The sequence below is a fragment of the Lineus longissimus genome, chromosome 12 (genome assembly GCF_910592395.1).
Source record: "Lineus longissimus chromosome 12, tnLinLong1.2, whole genome shotgun sequence".
NCBI lineage: Eukaryota > Metazoa > Nemertea > Pilidiophora > Heteronemertea > Lineidae > Lineus > Lineus longissimus.
Window position 1 is genome coordinate 15,899,817 of NC_088319.1, and position 26,976 is coordinate 15,926,792.

Consider the following 26,976-nt stretch of genomic DNA (forward strand, 5'->3'; position numbering starts at 1 on the left):
ATGTACGATCCAATCTCGTCTTCAGGATAGGTAGCTATAAAATACGAACCCATTCAAGTTGGCATTTCGCATTCTCCAAGCGTCGTTAATAGTGATCAGCGTTGCCAAGTCTCATGCGACCTGCTGTCTCTGCACTATTTGAGAAATTCAACGTGAGGCCTAGATGTTAAATTCGATATTACGTACCGAAGACAGCATAAGGCTAATCGTTTTTTGTGACATTAGTGACTCATTATTATATGATCACTGTGAATGTGAGTTTATTGGGACATGAGGAGCGATTGCAGGACTGACAGTCGGGACCAATACGAAAAAACGTGATTGTTCCTTTGTCACGCTTCATCCTGATCGCTTCGGCCCTATCACAATGAAAACTGTTGTAATTGAATTGGCACTGTTTTGGTTGGCGTGGACTGGCTGGGGAAGGCAGTCCGTGGCACATAGTGCCACCGATTCCTGCTGTTGTGTGTGTGGGGACGGTTTGGATTGGTGTGTGTTGGTCTATCTTGGCATTGCTGCCACCATCCCGCTGCTGTTTGTGGCTCGAGGCCGGTCCACTGCGTCAGGAGTGTACCGAATCCTGCTGTGTACGGTGATTTTATAGAACTGGCTGTGTGCTTACCTTGCCATTGCTGGGCCACAGCGAGTCTTTTGGCATTGTTTCCATCGTTATTAAAACAGTAGCCTACCACGTGGCCTCCTTCTCCATTCACGCTTAAGTATTGCAACTCTTCTCCCTGCAAACCGCACCCAACTTCTGCTTCATATACTTTTGCTCTTTTTTCTCATCTGAAATCCCTTCCTTTTACTTTCATGTTTTAATACAGGCAGCAAAAAAGGAAGTTCTTTTTTGACCGCATGTGTTAATGAATGAAGTGCACGCCAGAATTCAGATTATTTACAATTGTATATTTATTCAAAGCACAAGAGGGAATCTTATGAACGAGACGCAAAGATTTTGGCATATATAAATGTCTACAAAATAGGCCTATACAGCATAGAATATACTAGTAGTTATTTCGCGTGATGTCGGGTACAACATTTCTGGCAGTCGGTTGGTTTATATTGATTCCAGTGAAATCGGTTAGGAGGCGCCGCAAGTTTCCTGGACGCAAGGACCCAACGCGCCGCGTAGCGGCAAAATATCGAAGCTGGCGAAACATTTATAACGGGTCACCGTGATCTCATTATGGACTTATGGTGCGATTATGGGGTTGTAACTATTTTGCTGATATTGTCACAAGGAAAGAAAAGCACGCGACCTAACGCCAACCTATATGTAAATTGATAATTAGAAGGTATATAGTACAGGAAATGTTAATAAATAATCATTCCTTATAGTCTTTGAGAGCATTTTTAATTGTGAAAAGTATATGCCTACGTCACAGAGACTCGCGAAGCTACTTAGCCTAATACCATTAGGCCCCGCGTGGTGGCGCTGAGGCGGCCGCTGTATTCAAGAGAGTGGTTGAGTCACTCTAGAAGCTAATTGGTGATAACAAATGACGGACCTTACCAAAATTGCTTACATTTTCGCATTGCTAAAATGAAAGACCTAATACTGAAACCACATGTCCGTTGACTGTGCTTTATTAAGAGAGACTGGCATAGACTGGCATCATGCCTGGTCTCTCTTAAAGCACAGTCAACAGACACCACTACACCCCCTCACACTCAGAAACCACCAACGCCCACCCTTTCCTGCTACCTTAATACTTCTGGATAGCCGTTCAGCAATTTTATAAGTGGTATAATCGGTCGTGACCTAGTTTACAGCGGTTTGGAAATTTACTACATTTATTTTGTTAGACCTAGACCACCAGCTCATCGTTTGAATTCGTCTAGCCAATAAATAACCCAATGCAAGACCAACCCACATGAACTGTAATGTGTAGTAGACACCAACAAAACAATAACTTAGGCTGACGATGTTGCAAATAACATAGATAATTTGGTAAAATAGCTTGCAAATGAAAATCAAAGGTTTTGCCAATCTAGAGTTCACAAAGGTTTCAACTAGAGTTTCCAGAATTTGTGTAATCACACCCAGACAAGTTTCTACGCCGACCTTAATGACAGCGAGGGTTGGAGAGAGTAGCATGTACAGCAACTCGAACCAAATGTTCACCAGGACCCACGAAGCTACAAAAGATATGAAAGGGCTGAAGTAATAAGCGACATAGAAGAGAAGGGCGAAGTTGGTGATTGCCATTGCAAGTTTTGTGGTGGCGTCAAGACCGACGCTTTCTTTGCTCAGTGATTGGTCATTGTCTTCGAGGCTTCTGGCTGTCCCCGAGAGAAACTGGCGGTCAAGTGACGCTGGAATGTCTCCCAGATATTCTGAATTTTCTTGTGATTTGTGGCAAACCTTTAGCCAAGCCATCTGGAAATAACCAACAGCACAACTGAAGGCCCCCGATCGAGCAACAGTGTTTATCGATTGCGCTGAAAGAGCTTCAAAATCTTCTGTTATGCATGTCGTCTTCTCAGAAGCGTACTCTGTATGAATTGCGACCTCTTGGCATACGGACAGTCCCTGATGGATGAACCAAAGTGTTTGTTTGATTCCTGAAATCCTACCATGAATGTCATTCAGGTTCTCACGACAGCGTTGCATCTCTTTAGTCAATCTCTCAATGTCTTTCTCGCATTTTGATTGCGTCCGTTTCCCGTGCTTCCGCAGACATTCTGCCTTCTCCCGTCGCCTGTTACTCTCTGCCGTCCTTTCCCGACTGTCCCGAATGGTTTTCACATTCTTCTGGGCAGTAATCGCAAATACCATGAAGCCAATGATTGGAATCAGAAGGAAAAATCTATTTGCACGAAGCTGTTGGACAGCTTTCTGCAGGGTTGCCTCCGCTTCCTCCGCTTCGCTCTTGGCGCGTGACCTTCGATCCTTGCCAAGTCGCTGGAGTTCCAAGGACACCGCCATTTCCCGCTGTAACCCATCAACAGAATCACGATGGCTGCCAATTTGCTGCTGCAGTTCGTCCATTTCTTTAGCAGCGTGGTCCATCTCCACCAATAGAACACTTCTTTCCTTATCCAACTCTAGTTTCCGTTGTTCAAGATGGCGGCGGACGTCATGACCAAGTCGGTTGATCTCATGGAGAGTCTCCATGGCCATGTCATCTGCACCATTTCTCATATGGGTCAGGAACTTATCGATGAGACCACTCCCCATTGTTGACAACGATTGCACGCGTTCGACCGAGCCTATGCTGCAAGAGTAGAGAAGCAAATATGTTTAGGAGAGAGAAACCACCGAAGGATGGCAATAATATTCAGTAGGTATTATGCCTACATGAATCCCTACAACGTTAATAGAAACTTTCATGATATCAGGATCGCTTTCACTTTGTGTACTCATGCACGGTCATCTACGGGAAATCCCGCATGTCTCCGCCATAGCCTCACATATACCGTACATAGACTGCATCTTGCCGCATATTTGTCTTCAAACCTACCTATCATTTTTTTCATATCTCAATCCTAATTGCTTTTAATTCCTGGAGGCATGCAGTACATTAGCTGTAAGGTAACCATCCGCTGGTCAACGACATTTCCTTCAACAGATCCCCTCAACGCGGACTCTAACAATCTGAATACCTGAGTAAATACGTACTAGATATAAATAACCTCAACAAGTAGGTCATGTCTGTGTACATTAGTAGGCATATGACGACTTTCATTTTATTCTCAAAAAGCATGAGCTGTCTCGGGATATCGGCCATCCATATGTAACTGGACTTGTAAGATGTGGAAGGAAGTAGACAAATGACATTTCTGGCAGTCAAGTTTGGCTTCTCCTTGGTTTCCCAACGTCATGTCGGCACAGTCATCAATCAATTGACCAAACTCGGAATACGAAATGGAGGAATGCCGGAACTCGTCTTGACGGAACTTGGACAACCCCTGCGCACCAAAGATCAGAATAACTTCATGCATACAAGAGCGAGGCAGCGCTATATCATACTTTATATGTCATTATTAGTCAAATCAAAAGTTTTTCTCTATTTACTGCCTCCAATATCTTGCTTGTGTCTCTGAAAGCCAACGAAGCTGCTCATCGGGCTAAAATTCTGTATGCATTTCAGGATATTTCACAGTCTTTCTCATAGCGTCCGATTCCCGCAGTATTGCGTCCTCCATCATGCCATGTGTCGCGTGCCGACATAGCAGCCTCTTTGTGATGTGGCTTTCCATCTCTTCGATCACGTGATCCAAACGTATCTTCAGCGCCTCCATTATGGTGTTTGGTCCACCCTGAAAACACACGTTCTCTTTGTAAATGGGTATAAAACATGCAATATACTTTGCCCGGAACATATTAAAGACGTTTTCTTTGGTAGCTGCTAAGTACTATGAAAAGCGCGGTCATGGTGGATCCTTCATAACCATAGCCCCGTAGTTTTTTTGCCACGACCGCATCGTCGTTTTTTTGTCGTGTACGGTTGACCCTAAAAACATCTGAAACAATGTTTACGTTCGTGTTCATGTTGTCCATCGTGTGCGCGTGGCATAACTGGAATAAAGCTAACTACTGACCTCATCCTTTTTGTACTTCTTGACATCCTGCACAGAAGCGAAGATGAATTCAACAATCACCAGAACAACGGCAAAGCCGATCACCCCGCCCCCTATCACGAAAATGGCTGACATCTGACTGGAAGTCATGACGAGGCCATCGCCATGAAGTTTCGAAAGGGCCGACGCTGCAATGGAACGGACGTTACAATGCTGTGGAATGTCTAAATAATAATATGTATAAGAGAAGTTCTCATAAAGAGCAAATCCATTAATCGTGTTTCAGTTGTCGACCTATGGCGAAGCAACTTCAGATTGAGTTATCTCAGTGGAATGTTTCATGATTGGCCCTATAGTTTCGGTCGCGGACGGTTCGCAATAAGAGTATCGACTGACCCTCTCTCGAAGCGAGTAATCCTACAAACAGTATCAGATATTTCAAAAGATACGTAAGGATGTGGTCAATGTCCACCTTATTGGATCAACGAACAGCTGGGCAGCTGAACGCTATACTCTCCTGGGGTACAGGCATACACGTTTCTCGATGGTCAACACCTATAACCTATATGTAGTCATATAAGAATAGATGTAGTCTTTGGCATTACATATACTGAGCCCGAAAAACACGGCTTTGTCATCCATTTCCGGTATTCTCTTGACAGAAGGGGACAAACTTACTCTCTCCTTGAAAGCAATTGCCGCGCTGGAACCAATGTTTGGCCAGCTCTTCCATAAAGCCTTCCTCCTTCAATTCCAAAACGGCCGAGTCGATAGTGTCCAAAAATGCAGAATTTTTGCGCGCCATGAGTCCATACGAAGTTTTGTGGAATGGCTTTCCAATGGTTTCCAGCTCGCAATCTGGGTCGTTGTTTACTCTATCCTTGAGGACCGGCTCATCATAGATAAAGGCGTAGTCATGACCTGAAGCACGTGAAACGATATTGACTTAAATATATCTTAGCGTTTAAGAGACAAGGCGTGAACGGCAAAGACGTTTTTATCTTGGCATCTCTGTCCTTTACCCAAGGGTTTGGTGTTTCAGTCTACTTAGTTAAAGGAAGCAGCGACTGGTAAGTGGCTTTTCAGCAACAAGGTCCTGCTCTGAAGACTGGTAGCAAACCTCTCGCCACCCCATGTTGACGACATTCAAGTAACAGTTTTACGGTATGTGGATCGGTGGCGACTGCACAGTGGAAAGGGCACATCCGGCGCGTATTAAGTCGATGACTGCAGATTCCTACCTTTGAATCCATGCTTAACGTGCCGTATCCCAATCTCTACTGTGCGCACATTTGTTTCATAGTCTTCAATGTGCTGTGCCATCCTGGCATAGGTTTCCGTCGTCCTCAGATTGATGAAGTGAGAAACAGACGTTCCTTCTTGGGTGCCATATCTAACCTTGTTTTGCAAGGTCAGCTCTGTCAGACTACTAATAGCTTGAAGCAAAGAATAACGCCAATTATTCATGTACCTTGCCAAAGCCTTGATTCTTTATGTAAGGTGAGGCGAAGGTCTTGTTTAAGGCAACGCATTGATGATCGCACACTCGTATAAAACAGGAGAAAGAAAAAGGCGAAGACCAATGAACAACTGGCGACGGGACCTCAAGAATGAGATGAAGACCACGGGTCACTCTTGGCAGGGACTGGAGAGGATCGCCAGGGACAGATTGAAGACGATGGGGGAAAGTTGTTAGCGGCCGATGCTCTCTCAGAGAAGCTAAGGGCTCACATTTAAGTGCTATACATGCACTAGTAAGAAAGTAACGATTTAGCTTGAAGTGGTGTGGATGCCTATTTTAGAAGAGGAGGGAAAAAGGAGGAGGATCGAAGAGAAGTCTTCACTTACTATGCATGTTCATCTGGTTGATGGTGAGAAATGCAGCAAAGTTGGCTGTGTAACCGGCAGTAATGAAGAACACCAAAAGATACCAGTAGTTGCCCACCATTCGCCCTGAGAATGATCTGGGAACTCCATCAATATTCTGAAAACAAGAAACCATGCACGGTCATCAACAATCGATGCAAATATGGTTGTCGCCGATGATGTAGCAAAGTGCGAGAGATGTCCGGTGAAGTTATCCTGTTGTCACAACCCCCTGACTTGACCATTCGTTGGAGAGCTCCTGATTTCAACGAGATGAATTAGGTACAAAGGGTGCAATAATTTAACTTTTGAGTAATGTTTTCGAAACTTTCGGTTCAGAATACCCCTAGTCCTCTAAGCGGTAAATATCTTTCTTACTCTTCTGAAGATGATATTCATGATATTCATATCGTGACACTTACGATCCCTACAAAAGCAGCATAACAGAACTGGAAGGAATTACGCAAGTTCATGAAGAATCTTGTGTCTCTAAAACGTTGGTCGTCTCTGTCATGGCGCTGGATGTAGACGCCATACTGCCCGTAAGGACTCAGGAATTCTATCACGTATAACGCACCAGTCGTGAAAAAGGTACCTGAATTTCAAAAAAGAATTAGCTAGACGACTATACTGTGTTCTCTGAACCTTCTCCAAGCAACATCAGACTAGAGTTAACTTGCTAAGTTTCTAATTTCACAACACAAGCCTTCAACAAAACATGCCTATGTGACCAGGTACATGAGGACAGCATTACGTTCACGTCGACAAAAACCATGTAAGCGCTGCTACCATGTAGTGGATCGGTTGTTACGAATTATAGCAGATTCCGTTCCCAGAGGCCGCTTGAAAAGACCAGGCACCATGTCCATCGTACTCCATGTAATGTAAAACATGCTGACTGATAGATCGCCAAATGATATGTTGCTACTGACATTGTCACGCGCTAGTGACACATCCAGGCCCTCATGATCATATTTGAAATCTGTGTTGAGTTGATATCCTTCTGCTTGGAGAATGGGACCTACATGTACACACACCTACCGAAAAGAATAAGCATCCACAGTGTCATATCGAAAGGAGCGATAAAAGCCCAGAATCCTTTCGACCCGGCTTGTTCCTTCTTCATAAGAATTGTTAGCCCGGCTTCATAGTAGGATTTGCTGAACTCTATGACGTTTGCCCTTTCCGTAGTAATGAAGGCCGCAGCGAGGGCCAGGTCAGCCTTCTGGAAAAGTACACAAAGTGAAGGTTGCATTCGATGAATGGTTTATATTGAACATAGGAAATTGCTTTAGTTAGAATGATGTTGAAATCGAAACATCCGCCAGTCACAAGTCACAAGTCGTCTTCGTTAGGTCAAAGTCTTAGGTCTCTAAGATCGAGTCGTTCCGGAACGGGGAGCCAGGACAAATCGACTGGTACTGCAGAAAAACAGATTGTCACTGGTCTGGATGTACAGTACATATGTTCAAGTTTGCAAAAACTTGAAGAATGCAACGGTAATTGATATTGCTAATATCCGGCCTGAAGCATTTGGGACATGATTCGTCCAGGACCAACAGTTCTGGGAGCAATAATACATGTACTGCTTGTAACTCCACTTGTTGCTTATTTACCTTTTCAAGTATATCCTTGACCATTCCCGTCCATTCGGTCAGGCTGCCATTCACAGGTTCGCCGTACACATTGTTTTTCTCAACATAGATATCGTAGCCAAATTGAAGGCGCTCCTGAAGCTTTTTAATCAAGCCGATACAGTAACCTTCGAGCTCGTCCTTTTCCAGTGACGTGGCTGGGTCCTTCTTTCGCCGGACAAAAGGAGTATCCTACCAAAGACAAAATGTAACATATACCTCTGGAAGTAGAAATGGACTAACGTAGCACATGAGACAGCGGTTGCAGGGGGAAATGTCCTATACGATTTCCTTAGTAAAATCATTGCAATTCACTTAGGACGACGGACGACCAAAGAAATTTCTAATCGGGAAAGAACTTACCAAAACCGTGACTATCCTCAGGTAGGTCCCTTTTATGTTATCTCTTTGGTCATTTGGTCTCCTCTTCGTATTCCCTGGGAATGTCACAAGAGTTTTTTCCCAGTGCAGGCGAGTATGATTCGGCCGGCTTTCTGACCAATCAGCAACCTGCAAAGAAAGTGAAAATAAACCAATCAGGAACGTTACCGTGCTTTGAGAGTCTTTGACTGAGAGCACAAAGGACACAATTCGACTATTGATGCATGGTTCTCGTGAAAAATATCTATACCCTTCTTGTTGGCGGTTTGTCTTTTCAAAATTGGACTTATGTCGTGTATGGTTTAGGCCCTTCATTTATGAGAATTTACCTTTGACCAACCTTCGCCTGTCTTCAGATTCACGATTTCGAAGTTGGCAGTTTTGAGATAACCGAACTCGTTGAATTCTATTTCCGAAGTGACTCCTGGACCTTTCACCTGAATGATAAGAGAGATACCCAAGAAATGCGTAACGCTAGTGATATAGGTTACATGGTTACACAATGTACAGTAAATTATACAATAACACGAGTGGCATTATTCAGTAAATTACCAAAAAAAACATCTTTCCGATTCGGTGCAACGCTTGTGTGAACCTGACTCTAACCAAGTCCAAGTCGGCTGAAACAATTTCTACCACGTGGCCAGGAAGAAAAATCCGTATCGATTTAAGTAGGTGATATGTAGTCGGGTTCTGCATTGTTACTGATATGATCAAGGTAGCGACATCTGCTTAAATGTGTTCGCCTCTTTACCTTTTTCATGTATTGCAAGAGTTTCTCTCCCCATGGCATGGGTGTGCCTGTCTCACAGATACAAGATAAGTTGTGTTGCTGTCGTATGGGCCCGTTTTCCTTCAAGTAGGCATCCAAGGCATAGCCAATGGTTAGCACGGCATCGTAGCTACGGCCAGCATCGGCGTCATGTTGGCCATGTGTAGACACCTGCGACATCGAATATCATTTAAAACAGATTACATTGAAGAGGTGGGAGAGCCAATGAATTATTCAACCCAACTTTCGAACGAAATAAAAACTTGCGTCACTCCATGCTCCAAAAGCAGACATAACATTTGTATATTCTCTCTACCAGTATTAACTTTCATGTTGTGTTATGGTACTTGCAAGGGCAAATACGAAACATGAACAACTAAAATACTGTTCCGGCTCTAGATACTGATTTAAAAGTGCAGGTACCGAAAATATAATAAGCCCTATATCTAAGCCAAAAAATAGTCAAAATAGGTAAACGGTACGAATTTCACCCAGGATGTCACCAGTACATTTTGCTGGTCACTCCCCATGGGGCTGTCAGCCATCATCGCCACCTCGAACTCTTTGTAGAGGCTTCCCTGTCCTGTAGAGGGCCTTATTCCCAGCAGGCCGGTTAGATGGCTCGGAATATGCTGGAGGCAAAAAACGGCAAGGGTTGAGTATCAAATGCCGATAAAACTTTGAACCGAAAAAGGTCATCGACAGCTTCGTGTGATCTTGGCTGTCAAAGGATAGCAGCGCCAAATGCATTGATGTTGATGTTGATGCATTGAGGTGAGGTGTTGTTCCATAAACTGTAGTAGTACAGCTGTCTTGTAAAAAGAAAAACTGTTGTCGCAGTTGCAGTGGTCAACGTTAGAACCGTTAAAGGTTTTACAAGCCAATCAACTGGAGTGATGTTTTTACCTACCGAATGAGGTTCGCTGGAGAGACCTGTCACTATCCAAACCCATTTAGACTTTAGGATGCCCAATGTGTAAGCTTGTTGGAGGATCACTTTCGCGTGCTTGGCAAAACAGTGCAGGATGACAACAGTAGTGCCTGAGTAAGAGAGATATCAATTTCAGCTCTGATGAGGCTTATGTCCGACGCTTGGTTATGTCTTTTTAACCTGACCTGGTTGAAAATCCAAAGGTTGCCAAAGAACGATCCTTTCAATTGATTATCGGACTTTTGGGATGGAATGACCCCGTTCGCAGTTAGAGGCCATATCAATGAGCAATGAGCTGGTGAAATGTTCCCCAAGGTTGAATACTAAAGCCCATACCTATTCCCTTTATCTCTTCCAGTTGCTCTGTGACGTTTAACAACTCGGGATCAACGGGATGGAATGACAAGACCGCGGAGATTCTCACATCGCCACCAGAGGCTAACGTGATGAACTCATTGACTCCATTCAAGCCGAAATCTGTGTCATCAGTCAGGATTGAGACCCTGGTCCACATGAAGCTGATGACCAGCTCATACAAAGCGCGGTTCATGAGATTGTCTGGAGGGGTCATCTGAAATCATGAACACTGTAAGGAATACAAGTACCATTCAGCCTTTCGAATAAACAATTTAAACGTTGATGATGCTCTCATGGTCATCAATTCTTGGAAGACAAATATATACAAGTTTAACTTAGACCGTTTGTTATCTTCTCTCGGGCTTACACATACTAACGGAGAACTAACTATCACCCTTCTTTACTGTAGCCACTGGAGAACTCCATTCAGACTTGGACTCACTGACAAGTCCCAAATTGAACAAAAACTAATTCTGAGACCCCTGAAAGGCCATATTGGTAGCATCATTCTAGGCGCTTTTAATCCATAGCTGCTGGTCGATAGAGCCATGCACCATCACACTAATCGGAAAAAAGGCAAGGATAATCCTCCAGTTTTGAAATTTAAACCTTCATCGTTATTGATCTTATCAATTACCTTCAGCAAATATTTGTGGTGATTCCCGATAGAGAGTCTAGGGTCTGTTGCCCATGGCGCTATCTGCGGGACATGGATACCGCTGCTGATGGGGTGAGTCGCCCTGATCCTCGTGGAGGCCACGGGCCCGATGAGAGCAAGTGCATTCTGACGAATTGCGTAGGAAACTGTAGGAATAGAACGTAATACTACTGAGAGGTTCACTCACCAGGCATGGGAATATTGTCAAGCCGGGTGAAAGTGTAAAGCCATGCCTAGAAACTGCCGAATGCCCACATCTTTCCGCGTTTTAACTCGAATAGCCGCAAACTGCCTTCCATGACAAGGAAATTATCCATAGTGACATTACCATTTGATGCAAATTTAGCTTACCCATTTTGATGCTCTCAAATGTAGTAGAATCATACGATTTGGTTGTATTTAGCGGGGTTATTGGCGGAAAGAGCAGTTCAATCCTTGACCCGGGAAGACGATTTGGGTCAGTGTTAATCCGTTCAGCTGCCAGCCGCATTGCTTTGAAAAATTTACTTCGAACAGACTCGTTCATGTCTATCAACACCGCACCTGAATAACCCAAACAGAACGGGTGAAGATGTTGTCCACCATGTTGGTAATCAGTCACAAACTAACAGATAACTGTAAAGTGTCATTGATATCAACATGTATAAACGTTGTGGACGTTTTAAAGGAACATGAAACCTCAGGCCAACACTCGGCACTAACGACCGAGCTTTGTAAAGTGCGCGAGGGGATTGAGGAGGATAGGCCTACGACTGACTCAGGATTTTCGTGGCTGAGGAAATCGCTGCTATCCCCGGGTCGCCTTTGCGCTTATCTATTTTTGAAAAGACTCAGCTAGATGTCAATCTATTAGGAAAACTTGTAAATGTATCAACTAAGAGATAAAGGGCGCAGTCGATTCTGCGGGTGTGATCAGGGCTAAGCTCATCGGATTGGCGACAACTCATGATTGTAACATTTCAAATACATTTACGACCACTTCTGGCTCTAGATTGTTTAAGCTACGCAAAGAAATTAAAATATAACTTACCAATTCTGTAGGTAGAGACGTTTGATTCATTTTCGACGTCTTCTACAGCATCAAACCTGCCTTCAAAAAGCAAACTCGCTACGATCAGCAACGTCAAAATAAACATGTTTTGGAGCTAGTAACAAATCAATTAAAATGACCTGGACAAATGCGGAAAAAAGGGACACAGGGGCATAATTAGTGCGGGTGATCAGGATGACTACAAAATATTCTCAGCAAAGGGTATGACAAATTGTCTCCTGATTGTCCAACAGTGACATATGAATGTGATGAAACGGAGGATTTTTATGCAGCAGTGTATGACCACGGCTGTTGTTTTATTATATTTTATTAATAGAATAGAATTTATTGCTCAACCAAATAATACATTGCAGAGCACAAGAACTATACTTTACAAATGACAAATGTATATGAGATGGATTTTTGAAAGGACGGCTGCTAGCAGATCTAACAGTATATAAACAGAGTGACGACAACAAATTTACATACAATATTCAATTGTTATTAGTTTGTGCAGCCAATTTTCATCAGACGCAGGGTGTGTGGTATCCTGCTTGACTAACCATGGTTTTCATATTGTAGAGTGACTCAACCACTCTCTTGATTACATTACAGAGAGTGGCCGGTAATTGGCCACCTGGCCGGAGCTTATACGTAGAGACAACGTAAATACAGAGGTTGGTCGTCGATTTTCAAACATGGAATATTTTATTGAATTAAATCTGCTAGTCCACACTAACAATCCAATTTGTGTAATTTATGACTGAAACAGACAACTCGTATGAAATACCAACTGATAGAATTTTTTACGTCGTTAAATGACTAAAACGTATTCCCAGCCATTCCTGCCATTCCAAAATTCTGGTCAATGATTACCAGAATAAAGTCGTTTATAATAAGCGCCATCACGCGGGGCCTAATGGTGTTAGGCTAGTCCTATAGGCAATTGCAATTTGTGTTCTCCAGGCGAATATACATGCTTCCCGAAATTGGTGGCTTATATTGGAACTAAGTTTTTCCCCCTTGTCCGTCATCAAAGGCATTCAAGTGTGTTGGTCAACCATGACTATCTCCTTTGTCCCTCCACCATAAGGCCTAGTTTCCCCTTATGACATCACTATTTCGGACACTCAGCGCCCCATTTCTGGAAAGGTGTATTGTGCACAGTAACGGGTCTGGGTCTGGTCTGAAATTAATTATACTTATATTCCTCGTCATGAACATTCGTCTATGCTGGGGAGTTCATCTGGGGACGTTTAAAGGCCTTTGTTTACAGCATATTTAGTGAGAACAGTCCAGTATCTATAAAGTGACAGCATATTTAGTGAGAACAGTCCAGTATCTATAAAGTGACAGCATATTTAGTGAGAACAGTCCAGTATCTATAAACTAAAAAAAAAAAAAAAAAAAAAAAAAAAAAAAAAAGAGCCAATGTGAGATTGTCGATACACCATTACGTATTTTGTGCAACTTTATGTGGGCAGCTTGGTTCCCGCCTATAGTCTTCCTATATTTTTAAAATGGGACTTAATGGTGGAGTTGGGGTTCCAATTGGTTGTCTTCAAGTAAATAATAGGGAGTTTTCGCCGGCAAATCCCCGACACGTCAACGTGAATTACGCCTGTCCCATTGTTCGACCTCCTTACGAACGATTTCGAACAATTGGATAGACGTTCACGTTGACGATTCGGGGGCTTCGCGAAAACTCCATAAAATAATAATCTGCGAGTGTGGATGGCAAATTAGCCCGATTCGGCGATAACTCCATGCCTGACTGGTGAAGCCAGTGCTTAATCAGGATCAGCAGTGTGTTTATATGCACATGTATGTATATCAACAAATGCCGGTATTAGACGACCGAACTCCATTAAATCTTGCCATAAAGGGATTAAATTCTGTTTACCTCATGTGCAATGTTTGTTTGTAACCCAGTATAATGCCTATACTGTGTCGACGCTACTAAGCCGGCTGAGGGGGTCCTGTGAGAAAGGCCTTTCTTGTAGGCGCGTGGGCCTATGAGTATTATATGTAAGGTGCACTTAAACCGGCGTAATAGCGTCGACACATTATTGAAATACATGTAGTATTGATATGTACAGTCAACTCTGCCTAAACGTATACGGGCCTACAGATTATTTACAAGTGTATGACTGTGTCATTTTGTGAAAAATATACTCTCTAATAGACATGGGAACCGTGTTGGGGAACGATGTTGCGTTATCACTGCGGTCAGGATCAATCCTGTAAGTAGTTTTTTTTATTTCTGCCCGCCTATTTCTCATTGAAGCGTATTGCCCAATAACGGAGAAGCGTTTCGCCAAAAGCTCGGCTGTCGCCTCGGTTCTGGCCTACATTTTAGGTCCACCCTCGCGGAGTTTGGTGAGAGATCTAATACCGCGAGTTCTGCCTGGACCCATAGTCTTCATCATAAATCATCGACTTTATATTTCAGATCTCGATCATCAATATGGAAGAAAATGGAATCAAATTCTGGAGCTATTTCAATGAAAATGGTACTGGTATGGCTGGTGATATCAGCGGGAACAGGCCTTTGTGTACTGATCCTAAACAATGCTACGGACTTCAGACGAAGTCGTGATATGGCCGGTAGGCCTCGGCCTCCGCTAATCAGAATTACTGCCAATCAAAGTTGGAGAGATGCAGTTCGGTTGTATGATGCGCCTGCGCAACCGGAAGCGCTGAATGCGCCTGTGTGGGATGCGGAAGACTACGAGAATGAGGAGTACATCGGAGACTGGAAGCAACTGGAAACCACGATTGGGCCAAAAATTCACCGAGAATTTCTGTCTGTTCGCCCGTCACCAAGCGGCTTTAGGGAGGAGGACAGTGGTGAGCGGGCGCATCTGGAAAGCAACATTGGGCCCAATAATCACAGAGAATTCCAGCCTCCACACCCGTCCCCGAGCGGCGTGAAGAGCTCCTACATCTTGGAGGATATTGGCAAGTTTCAACCGCCAGATAAAAACGAGATCCTACAGCGAATGAATGGTCGACCTGAATTCGATATCATGGTATGAACAGCTTCCCGGCGGAAAGGACCTGCTGATTTGTTTTTGCCAGAAAGATATTTAACAATTTAACGATAGTTAACAATACGTTTACAATTTGGTCAGTCTTAATTTGTTTTACAGACCGGCTTGCCCGTGTCCGAACCCATTTTAACCACGGTAAAATATAGCTGTATGATTGGTTCATTTCTTAAGACTGCGCCGGTGAAGCAGAATAGAACGCTGCTGATTTGTTCAATTTGTTATTTTGAAGGCTGCACCGGTGGAACAGGATGGAGGGCTGTCGATTGGTTGACTTATGAAGACTACACCGAGAAGCGGGATATAAGGCTGCTGATTGGTTTAATTCAGCAGGCTGCACTGGTGAAGCCAGGATAGACTATTGTACAATATAAGGCCGCCTGGCATTTTTTTTAAAACTGTCTTATGATTAACTTTCAGCCTCCAATAACCTTCCTGAAGAAATACCGTAATCCTTGCTGGTTAGACACCAACCGTTCGTTAAAGTGCCTTCCAAAGGCCTACCTCCTGGGCTTTACCAAATGTGCCACTACTGACCTGTGGTTTAAGCTCACAATGCATCCATCTATAAGGGGCGGCAATGTCAAGGAACAGCATTGGTGGTCGAAAGTTAGATTCTTGGGTAGGTACATGTACAGCAGATTTGAATGCCACCGTTATGTCGACTCACACCTATACGTTTGGAGTGCCACTGTTACGTAGAGTAAAACATTGACGATGCTGAATCCGGTGTGACAGCGGATATAGTCCCCCTGGAGTCATAGTCCGGTAGCATTGTATTTGACCAATTAAGCAGCATGATCTATTGTACCGCTAACCCTAACCAAAACATTTAGCAATGCGGGCTATTGTTACATGGACTATCAGCCCTAGGACTACTATCCCTTGCACACCGGTCTTACACGATGGCCATTAGTATCAAGCCTCTGGCTTTGAATCAGCATTTCTGAAAATTGGTTGAAAATACTATTTCAGAGCGAGCCGCTGGCATTTGGCATCAACATATCTTTCCTCTCTTTTTCAGGCAAGCACAAGCTGAGTGGAAAGTATGCTGCATATTTCGGCAGATCAATTTCAAACTCAATAGTTAAAGAGAAAAGGATAATATGTAAGTAACCATGTCACGCAGGCTTACTTCAATAGGCAGGCTATACCACCCCAGCTTACATCCAGCTGCATCAGATGATATCAGGAGATTTTTAAAAGATTTTTTTAGATTCGAATTTTTTTTCAATCAACATCATCAATTGGGTAATCACATAATGGCATTAAATACACAATCAAGCACATTTCCAATTCTTATGATCTATATCCAGCAAAGTATTCCCCAGACGGCCAGTCCCGGACACAACCATGGCAACGCTTCGTCAGTGTCAGCATGTCACCAAGTCTGAGTTCTGGCCTCTTTAATTATTGCAATATTCAAGTAAATGTACCTCTGTCGCACGGCGAGTGCGAGTGCAGTGTGTGAAGTCCATACCCAAGCCCAGGACAGGACAGGCAAAACATGCCACTGGATTGCACCGTGGTTGTAGATTTACAACTGCTTATACCATGTCTTCACGTTTGTTTGCAGTGGACGCTAGTCCTGATAGTATGTGGGACCCAGGAAGAATTGCTCTTGCTAAGCAGGACCCAAAACGCGTTGCAACAACATTGGTGAAAGCACCGCGAGTTTTGCCGGCAAGCTTTATTAAAGAGTACACCCCAGACGCGAAGTTTATCATCATCATGAGAAACCCAACTGAAAGGTACAAATATTAGGTTATCCAGCTAAAACTTACTGTTTTTAAAGTTGCATATCTTAAAGGTAGGGGTACAAAAAGTGTGAATTGAGGCAATTTAGGTCTTCTTTATATAGTGTCGCAACCTCGGCACCGGGGCGCAGCAGCTATAGCTGCCATTGCTGTTGTTGTGGGGATGAACGCTCACTGCTCTGAGGTGAAGGCTGGCGAGATCCGATATTGTCGAGCTTTTCTTTTTCCTTTTCCAGGCTCTACTCTCACTACCTCTATGAAGGAATTGTGACCACTGCTGCCGATTATAAACCCTCATTGGCCCGGTCGCAGGCACGGTTCCACAAAGTGGTTCAAAAGATGATCATCAACCTGAGGAACTGCTTCAAGACGAGATCGGTCAGGGATTGCGTTTACGACCCAAAGTTTCTGGTACAGGGTCAGAAGACACGGGTACGAAGGTTTCCCCCAATACCGCTGGTGAAATGCCTCTTCATAAGACCAGGTTAACAGAGTGTAAACCGCTAAATATTCCTACCCAGAAGTATTAAGGTAGCAGGAAGGGTTGGGCGTTTGTGGTTTCTGAGTCTGAGGGGGTTGGTGTCTGTTGACTGTGCTTTAAGAGAGACTAGGCATGGCGCTAGTCTCTCTTAAAGCACAGTCAACAGGCATTTGGTCTCAGTATTTGGGTTTTGATTGCCATGACTGTACCCCTGTAAAAGTCCGAGGAGGAGAAGTTTGGAATGATGAAAGCATTGAAGAAGAAGAAATGTTATTATTGAGGAAAGCAAAATTTATTATGAGACTAGAAGGCAGTGTCCTGACTTGATTATTTTGAAAATGGCGGTCTGAACACATTAAAAGGTGGAACATGGCATTTTATCGACTTTGAAGTGTTCCGCAGTTAAAGGGAGACTATAGGCAGCAGCTAGGTAGGCAAGATAGTCATACAAATTTGCCAATAGGGGTCAGTCATATCTCTAGGCATGGCGCCAGTCTCTCTTAAAGCACAGTCAACAGGCGTTTGGTCTTAGTATTTGGGTAAGTACAGAATCAAGGCAGCTCAGAGAGCAATGATTGAACGATGCTGTGGACAAGTCCAAGGATACTGCATCAGTCACGACCAACTTCTCATCAGAAAGCGTCACCACCAGCATATTCAATGTTCAATTCCAACCAGTACCAGTCCAATGCACGCCTGTCATGGTCAGCAGTGGTCAGCTTAGCGCGATATGGAACATTCTTTCAAAACTCAAGCGAGGGAAGTCTGCTCATTAGCCTATCTCGCGCACTGCTCCTTCTTGTCAAACATCGTAGTGAAATCGTGGTACAGTGGGGCGTCCTCGAGGATTGCAGCTGGTCGGACAGACGTGAGGTGGAATGTGGGCGGCTGCACTTCTTCGTTGATGTGCGATGGCAGATAGCACAGTTGTTGCGTTGCATGACAGCTGAAAGTGAATGTGATATCATAGAACTGAGGCGTTTGCCATGAGACTATAGGTGAAGTAGAAGGAAGGAGTGAAATGGGCCATCTTCCAGTGACTAATATACAGAGTAAGGGCACTGGGTGTTGTTAGATTCAGCATTGAATGTATTCCTCGTACAAGCGTGAATAGTGTGGACATACAGTGAGAGGTGAGAGACCCCTATTGACTACTTCTTGTAACTTTATCTTGGATAGTGCCCCTTTATCAAGACTGAAACCCACTGTGCGGGGCTAAGAAATTACCTTTATAATCCTAGTTGGATAACCACTGTGTAGATGATTTGAAGAGTGCTCTGTGGATGTGTGCCTGTAATGTCAATGAAAGTATGATGAGGTGATGACGATAGTGGAATGACGAAATATTGGAAAGAGATCTATTCCTAGAAGAACATATGTCCTGTTTTGACTAGGTGGCGCATTTTAGAATCAGCAGTGAGCACTGTGTGTAACATGGTGGAGGCAGCGGAGATGACTGTGTCGAAAGTATTGTTATAGGGCCTTCCCTAGGCCCATGGGGTTAAATTTACAATCCACGATTGAAAAGACGTAGTTTGATCGCATTCAACTATAAATACATTGAACAGTTGTGTTCCTTTAGTCAACCGATGACCTTTTGTTGGGCCATGATCGGGGATTGTAAACTGTAAATGTATTATGGACTGGGAGACGGGGGAAACACAAGTGAAACTGAAATAGACCAAAACAAGTGATTTTGGGGCTTTGGTTTAGACGCATGCCCCACATGCGCCATGCAGGATTATACGGTTCATGTGAACTTGTTGACATCTACATGATCTAGTGCTGTTATTGGTCATGGTACATGGTAGGCCTAATCATCATGGCTATATGTTTCAGGAAAAGCTCGGAGTAAAATGAACTGCCGATGAATAATGATGTTGTTCATGTTTACCATGTTTGCTAGTACATAGCCATAGGGTATGCACTGGCCAGTGCACTTTCTGCACGTCGTCATGGTCATGTACGTGATACCTTGCATATTTTGTTTTTTGAATGCGCATGCTTTTTGGGCAAAATCACTTGTACCAACACTAATGAATAATGTCTTCTTATCCCTATGACTCCATACACAGTGAGGGCATTGTCCCATTCCCATCAAATGGTAACTTATTGTACCGTATTAGGGTGGAAGTTGGGGAGCAGATACCTACCGTTGCACGCCTGTCATAATCAGTAGTGATGAGCTTCGCGCGATATGGAACATTCTTCAGAAACTCAAGCGAGGGAAGTCTGCTCATTAGCATATCTCGCGCACTGCTCCTTCTTGTCAAACATCGTAGTGAAATCGTAATGGAAAACGTCTGGCTTTGCGCCAGACGTTGAGACTAATAAGTGAAGAACTAACAGGTAAAGAACTTCTACTTGCGCGAGACTGCTCTGATAAAATTATCATTGCAGAGACTACGGTGACGTACACATATATTTTTTACAATCAAAAATGCCCTCAAAAGACGAAATGGAATGATTATTTTATTGATATTTCCTACTATATACCTTCCAATTATCACTTTATACAAATAGATCGGCGTTAGGTCGCATGCTTTTCTTTCCTGGTGACACTATAAAGCAAAATAGTTGCAACCCCGTAAATGCGCTATAAGTCCAATAATAAGTGACGGTGACCCGTTATAAATGTTTCGCCAGCTTCGCTTTTTTGCCGTTACGCGGCGCGTTGGGCCCTTGCGTCGAGCCCCATGAAAGCTGCTCCTTAAACATCAACTTTGGCGTCATCTCCGTCGGTCATTAAAGGTCAATCTATTACATGCTATCCTATACCTTGTAGCATACATCAAGACAAAGATGATGAGTGGTCATAAGCAGTCATAGACTGTTCCACTGCTGAGCTATCGCCAATTTAGTTTCCCCTAACCCCCCAAAAATAGGTTTCGGTGATGCCGTCCTTCTATCACAAAAATGTGTCTGGAGAAGTTGGGCAATTGAAGCTGTTTCCTAAGCTCCTCCTTCAGACTTATGTAACCCAAACGGTACTAAATTATTTCCTTTTTTGCAGGTGTTCCTTCAAATAGGTCTATATGTAATCTTCCTCAGCGATTGGTTGAAAATTATACCACGTGATCAATTTTTTATCATAAAGACCGAGGAGTACAGCAACAACACGCAAAAGGTGATGTCGGATTTATTCGACTTTCTTGGACTAGGTATGTTTCATTACTTCAAAGATCCATTTTATGATAAATGCATCAGGGAGTTCTTCAGTTCTCTAACTCTCAATCCAAGGGTCATGGGTTCGAAACACGTCTGGTCGGCTCTTTTGTTCTCCGGCGCAAGGTTCAGTGATGCGGAAATGGCGGCTGCCACTGATACCCACGAATGCAGTGCGTCTTTGGAGACCTCTAGTTGCAGTTTCTGTAAAGCGCTTTGATACACACCCTGCCAGTGGCTTTATAAACACCGCCGTCACTACGACACATCAATGATGGGATCGACTGCCAAGAAAAAGTGTCACTATCTTCGTAATAACTACCGTAGTAGTATCCAGCAAATTCTTTCCATCATTGGAATATATAAGCCTTATACTGCATCGTACGTCGGCTTTTTTTTCCAGAAAATGACATTAATGGAAAAAGCGACCAAGCTATTATGGAAACCGTCTTAGCAGCGTCCCGGCCAAATCCAGGATCCTTGCACGGGGTCCGTATTGGTGAGATGTGGAACGCAACCAGGACATTATTGGATGATTTCTATCGCCCGTTTAACGACGCTTTAGCCACACTGTTAGAAGACAAGAAATATCAATGGACGCATTGATATGTACATAGACAATCGCAGATTCAATTATCAAATTCTTAACGCACAAACGGGCCTCGTGTGCGATAGATATTGTTGAAAGTCCATATATTGTTTGAAATATATGCTCTTCAAAAGGTTTTCTGATTGGTATACGCCTCTGGTTTAAGCGGGCTCATTGTGAAAATAAAAACTTTTTTTTTAAAGTATTCCTACTAGTTTTCTGATGTGGACCGACAGTCATCTATACCACTCGATTACTCTCCTGGTACAATGGTCATTCCTCGTGCTGTACAGTGGTCGTGTATGTCACGAGTATGTGTAGTGAGAATTGAGCCATCACGCTCTTCCGTTCGATATCCTGTTCAAAGTTGCCGCTGCAAACCGTATCGATGATTCTGGACATAACAATACAAATAAGAATGGGAAAACAGTCAATTTACGGCAATGATTTCTATCATTAGGCAATTTACGATTTAGCATTGGCCTACAGTTAAATTACTCATGGTAATTGCCATGAATATTGTGCTAAAGAATTCTGCTTTCAGAGCAATACACGCATTTGGCAAACAATCCTGTTTCCGTTGTGTGATCTACATGTATACGGGTCCAACGGTTCTTTGGGACAAACGCGCTAAAAATCGGCGCGCAATTTGCCAGTCGTTTTATAAGCAGTCAGACAACGGAGTGTATGAAGCATTTCACGGGAGGAACTCCCTTGTCCACTTGGACCTGCATTTGCCGTGGATTTTCGCCATTGCCAGAAAGAGAATTTCAAGCTTCGGGGAATACGTATCCTGTTTCGTCTTATCGTCTTACTGGTTCGGTTCGTACCCTAAAGAAGCAGTAAACGGAGCAGTTTTCAAAATCTTCAAGGATACCAAATATTTTCTTTCGTTGAGATCATCGCGGCAGAAATCATAATTCAGAAGGTAAAATTGTCAGTTGGTTTCTTTTCCATTAACAAGTGAAACGAAATTATTGAACCGATTCTAACATCAGCACGAACTCGGTCCTCTTCTGAAGATGGCGACTAAATTCCCTGAGGATTTCACACGGGATGTCCTGTGCTGCATGATCTGTTACAGCGCCTTCAGGACGCCCCGCCAGCTTCCCTGCCTCCACACCTTCTGTGAAGAATGCCTGACCAAGCACTACCACATCTACCGAATACAGCTCAACGCAATAAAAGGGAAAATACCTTGCCCGACGTGCAGGGAGGTGATTACGCTGCCGGAGAACGGTATCTGCGGATTCAGGCACGATTTCAAAGTCATGAAATTTGCGGACATTTTGAAGGACTTGGACACTGAGCACGGCTGGACGAAGGCTTGTCAGGTCTGCAAGCTTTCCGAGTCCGCAGTAGAAGCCGACTTATTTTGCAACGACTGCGGGAAGTACTTCTGCACGCCTTGTTTTAAGATCCACCAAGATATAGCTGTGTTTGCGGGGCACGAGTCTTCTAAACTTAACGCACGTGGTTCTAAAATCATCTGCAAGGACCACGCAACTGAGATGGAGATGCTGCGGTTCTTTTGCGATGTTTGCGAAATCGGGGTCTGTACTCTGTGCGCCCTGACGACCCACAAGACGCACAAAGTCATCGATATCTATACTGGAATAAATAGACAAAAAGACAAACTGCAAATGGCATTGAGTAATATTCAAGGCAAAGTCAAGGAACTTGATACCACGATGAAGGTTTTGGCTGAAGAACGGCAGACGATGCATCCCGACTTTGAACGATTGAAATCGGAAATTGCCGAACACGCCCGAAGGCGAATGGCGGATATTCGCGAAGAAGAAAAGAAACTCCAAGCCGAGCTTATCAGCCGTGAGAAGAAGAAGGGTACATTTCTGGAGGAAGAAATAACTGAGGTATTGTTTTTACATCAACATGTACATTTTACGTGTATTCGGCCGTCACTTCATATTGAACAACTTATTTGTTAAAAGCCACCTATTGTCAGGAATTGTTACCTTGTACATGTATTGTATATTACTGCTTCTGAATTTGTGCTTTTAAGATTTACAATGTACTGGGGTTATACTGTCGTTTTCTAGATACACGAATCAGATGTGTTGCTGCAGTAATACATTTGAACAACAAGGCTTTAGACATGTCCTCATTTCATAGGTCTCCAACTGCCTGAAAGGCCTCCGTGATCTTGACAGACAAACCCGAGACCTTTTCACCACTCAGAACGTCAGTGCCTCCCGTCTGCTGGCGAACTGCGATGAACTGCAAAAGGACATCTCCTGTGTAGTCAACCTCAGGCCAACTTCGCAAGCTCATGGACCAGGGATGAACACGGTTAAATTCAGCCCAGGTAACTGCATGACCGTATTAGAAACTTGTTGGAATCGCTTCTGTGTTCTGAGAGTCCATCTTTGAATGAAAACATGTCTTAAATTTACTGATGCAGTTAGAGCCCTCGTCCTACGAACTCATTTTTGTCTCGGGATCAAGTTGTTGCTCTGGTTGGGAATTTCGTGGGGTGACGGCAGGCAATACTTTCAGGAAGCCGAGACATTCCATTCGAAATTCGAATGAGGATGTCAAATTTCAAAACTGCAACTTTGAAAATAAAACCTAGACTTCGCAATGGAAAACCTGACGTCTAAATTCAAAACTCGCCTGAGAAATGTTTACTAAAATGTAACAACATCAACAAGCCAGACGTTCTATACAAAGAGTATATCCGCTACTGACCATGAACGCTTTTTTCTTCTCAAAAGTAATCAGATTGCTTAGTTTTCATCATAACTTCGCCGATATAATTGGGCAGTTATCGTCAAAGGTATCTTTGGCCTGCAATTGTCGAAAGTAAGCATAATTAAGAGTTGTTATGGTAATTCGCCTTTGTGAGAGTAGAAGCAATAAATCCAGTGTTTAGGTCAGGAGGCAGGAAAACTGGTGCCACGTGCACAGAAATTATATCGATGACAAGCTAATTGTATTCCTGTTACACAAGTACGTAGTCCACATACACACGAGGTCAAGCAATCCACTTACTTATAGTACACAGGTATGTACATACACCAATGCATGCTTTTGACATGCTAGGTTGGTGTTGAATGTAAGTTTATTGGTAATTATGTCTTTACCAAAAATACTGAGAGTGCGAAGAAATTTTGTTAATTTCACTAATAACTGCTGCATTGGTTGAAGAAACTTTCTCTATTTAGGTTTTCTGTAGGTTTTATGGCGGCTGGTCGATCTCTAATTGATCTTACGATTCTGATATAGTCAGGGCCACGTGGTGTTATGAAATATCCGTGTCGGTAGAGAATATTCTTCGACCTACTTGAAGAATCTTGTGCAGGCTAGTTCCAGAACAGTAGACACTCACTCCATCTTTCTTCGATGCCTTCCAAAAGTTTGGTTCCGTCTTTCATCATCGAATATGATCGATTCCCAGTGCCGTTGGGCGAACGACTCACGAGACAAGACAGAGACTGACAGTTGTTCAGCGGGTGGCCGCCATCCCGGATCTACAGCTTTGTTCTTCTCTTTCAGGTATGATGATCCTTGGGACTCTTGAAGAGACACGTGAGCACCGGCCCGAAAGGAAGGTTTCCGTTGCCAAGACCGGGAATGCACAGTCATTAGCTGAACAGGGATCACCTCGGCCTGTCAGAGAGGCAGGCAGTGTTAAACAGCTGTACATACCGTGAGCGATGGATGGACGAACCTACCCGCAGCGATGGGTTATACCTAGCTAAGACACTCGTCTTGACTTCCTGACGCTAGAAATATCATCTGTAATGGCATGATCTTACGATTTGTACGGTGACAAGGAGGAAACGCACAGTACAACTGAGTACATCCGACGAACATACAGAAATGGGTTGAAGTCATGCAATTGCTGAACTTGAATTTTGAAGTGTACCAATTGCGCGACTTCAAAATTCACAATTTGCCATATCCCCCGTCGTGACCTTGACTCACTCCCACTCACCTCCTTGATTCGGGCTATTTCTGACACTCTTCGAGCAAATTAGTGAAAAAATAACAAGCATTCCCAGAGGTTGATCACGATTTCTTTATTAAACGTTATAATCAGAAGTACAACATTTCTAACAAGTGTGTGCTCTCGAACATGCTAAATAGAACTGGCTTCTCAAGTCGCTCTAACTTAAAGGAGGCAGCACTGGTACTGTGATTGTTTACCATTGGACTGTGGAAGCTGACGACGAACAAATTCTAAAAGACACTTCGTATTAACGTGTCATATTAAGCCATGATTCATTTAGCATGTTTACACCGTTATTGTTGGCGATGTTCTCGTAATATGACTATTAATCAAATTTTGTGATATAGCGTAGTTTGGTAAAGACCCGTTTATTGGAAGATGTCTCTCTGCATCGAATTCAATTTCCGGTTACTGTCGCATCAGGAAGGTTAAGGAATGTCACGGGTTGCGTTTGTTGGCATATGACACCAGCTTTTCATGGCGCCACAGGCCCAACATATTTTAATACTTCAGCCGGTAGCATTAGTAGGTTTGCCATCAAATAAAAGATGACAAATAAAAACTTTCGCATTTGGCGAGACCAAAACTCATTAAGTAATGAGTTTTTGGCGAGACAAAATTGCCAACGAATAACAAACGAACCATTTCACATCAATCACCTTTAGCTTTTAGGACGTAAAGATTTAAAACACAACCATTGGCTCACTGACATGTACGAGTAATATATAGATATTTACAGTGTTTTGGCTGTCTGCCATAGTCCAGGTCGAAAGAAATGTCTTAATACTTTATCACATGTTATTCCGCAGCCATAGTTGACATCCACTTTAGTTTCACCAATCCAAAACTGGGTCATTAATTACTACGAGATCAAAACATATTTTTTTCTGTTTGGCATCTCAACTTGTTGAGGTATTCTGCGTGCTGAACAGCCACAACGGAAGCCGATAGAAAGCAGAAATGTCAAAGTAAAACCTGCATTTTTTCTCTCGTTCTTTCTGCTGCTATTAGGAAATAGAATGTTCCGTAAGAGAATGAGCAAAATGTAATAAGCCTTCTTCATGTGGCTATCGGAACTAAATATTGAATCAGTGCAGTTTTTGCAGCGGATGCTCTAAGGATCGATGTTAAACTTAACAATATTCTATTTCCTAGTTAGTTAGTACATACTGCTAAATGGCGCCTAATCGATGAAGATAATGAAGTTGGGAACAAATTTCCAATAACAAATCCACGCTTTTCCCAGAGCATTTAAGAGGAATGTTATGCACTCCTTCCACACATCAAGTTCACCACCCACAAATGATCGGGCTGGCCTAACCGGAAATTCATTCTCCACTCTAGTACGATCAATCGATTGGGCACCGTGAATATGAGAATGAGGATAAAATGCAGTTTTCATAATTTTGATATTTTTTTACAACCATAACAACTTTCGTTGTAGCTAACTGACGAAATCAGGCAGAGCTTTGCAGTTGTTTACTTTTTTACATTGTTTATCAACTCATCGGGAACTTCTTGAATTCCAATTCTTTCTTGTTTTGGCTGTAGTTGCTTTGTTCGTGCCTCCCTCTGGGTTATTGATGACGTCATAAATCCCGTTCCCATAGTTTGTCGGAGTCCTGCTTCAGATTCACGGGTCCAGTGAAAAAGGACTGAGTAACTGAAAATATAAAAATTAGGCATATTTTATGAAAAGTTATTTTCATAAAGAGCTAATTAATTTTTTTTACAGTGGCTAATAGTTTTAGAAACAACCTAAATCTGATAAGAAAAAGAGATGGCATTTCAAAGTTATCCTCTCA

At 43.2% G+C, this 26,976-nt stretch overlaps 3 protein-coding genes across 4 annotated transcripts in view; 1 reads left to right on the forward strand and 2 right to left on the reverse strand.

Annotated features, from left to right (window-relative positions):
• Nucleotides 1-907: 907 nt before the first annotated feature.
• LOC135497297 (glutamate receptor ionotropic, kainate 2-like) lies at nucleotides 908-11,646 on the reverse strand. Of its 2 annotated transcripts, XM_064787075.1 has the most exons (18): nucleotides 11,478-11,646; nucleotides 11,106-11,272; nucleotides 10,448-10,682; nucleotides 10,091-10,221; nucleotides 9,690-9,812; nucleotides 9,163-9,351; nucleotides 8,738-8,845; nucleotides 8,391-8,537; nucleotides 8,010-8,219; nucleotides 7,435-7,618; nucleotides 6,816-6,988; nucleotides 6,376-6,511; nucleotides 5,769-5,963; nucleotides 5,206-5,448; nucleotides 4,549-4,715; nucleotides 4,022-4,266; nucleotides 3,468-3,609; nucleotides 908-3,221 (listed from the first exon to the last, which is right to left on the reverse strand). In XM_064787075.1, exons 1-16 carry the CDS (start codon nucleotides 11,614-11,616, stop codon nucleotides 4,075-4,077), a joined length of 2,739 nt encoding a protein of 912 aa, XP_064643145.1. In that variant the 5' UTR covers nucleotides 11,617-11,646; the 3' UTR covers nucleotides 908-3,221; nucleotides 3,468-3,609; nucleotides 4,022-4,074. The 2 variants fall into 2 exon arrangements, with proteins under 2 accessions (XP_064643145.1, XP_064643144.1); XM_064787074.1 differs by having other exon boundaries at nucleotides 3,468-4,266.
• A 10,178-nt stretch (nucleotides 11,647-21,824) lies between these two features.
• Nucleotides 21,825-25,229, forward strand: LOC135496839 (E3 ubiquitin-protein ligase TRIM56-like). Its single transcript, XM_064786385.1, has 3 exons — nucleotides 21,825-23,072; nucleotides 23,332-23,524; nucleotides 24,715-25,229. Exons 1-3 carry the CDS (start codon nucleotides 22,221-22,223, stop codon nucleotides 24,870-24,872), a joined length of 1,203 nt encoding a protein of 400 aa, XP_064642455.1. The 5' UTR covers nucleotides 21,825-22,220; the 3' UTR covers nucleotides 24,873-25,229.
• The window catches only part of LOC135496840 (uncharacterized), a 66,855-nt gene continuing 65,095 nt past the window's right edge, over nucleotides 25,217-26,976 (reverse strand). Inside the window, exon 6 of the mRNA XM_064786386.1 lies at nucleotides 25,217-26,834. The gene's annotated coding sequence lies outside the window, so the exon portion shown is untranslated. The remainder of the gene's footprint in view (nucleotides 26,835-26,976) is intronic.

Coding starts and splice junctions, on each gene's coding strand:
- LOC135497297 (XM_064787075.1), bottom strand. CDS start 11,616: ATGCGGCTGGCAGCTGAACGGATTAACACTGACCCAAATCGTCTTCCC. Junction 11,273..11,477: donor ATTTGAGAGCATCAAAATGG/GTAAGCTAAATT, acceptor CTATTCCTACAG/TTTCCTACGCAATTCGTCAG. Junction 7,619..8,009: donor TCAAGGATATACTTGAAAAG/GTAAATAAGCAA, acceptor GTACTTTTCCAG/AAGGCTGACCTGGCCCTCGC.
- LOC135496839 (XM_064786385.1), top strand. CDS start 22,221: ATGGCGACTAAATTCCCTGAGGATTTCACACGGGATGTCCTGTGCTGC. Junction 23,073..23,331: donor TGGAGGAAGAAATAACTGAG/GTATTGTTTTTA, acceptor CTCATTTCATAG/GTCTCCAACTGCCTGAAAGG. Junction 23,525..24,714: donor CACGGTTAAATTCAGCCCAG/GTAACTGCATGA, acceptor CTTCTCTTTCAG/GTATGATGATCCTTGGGACT.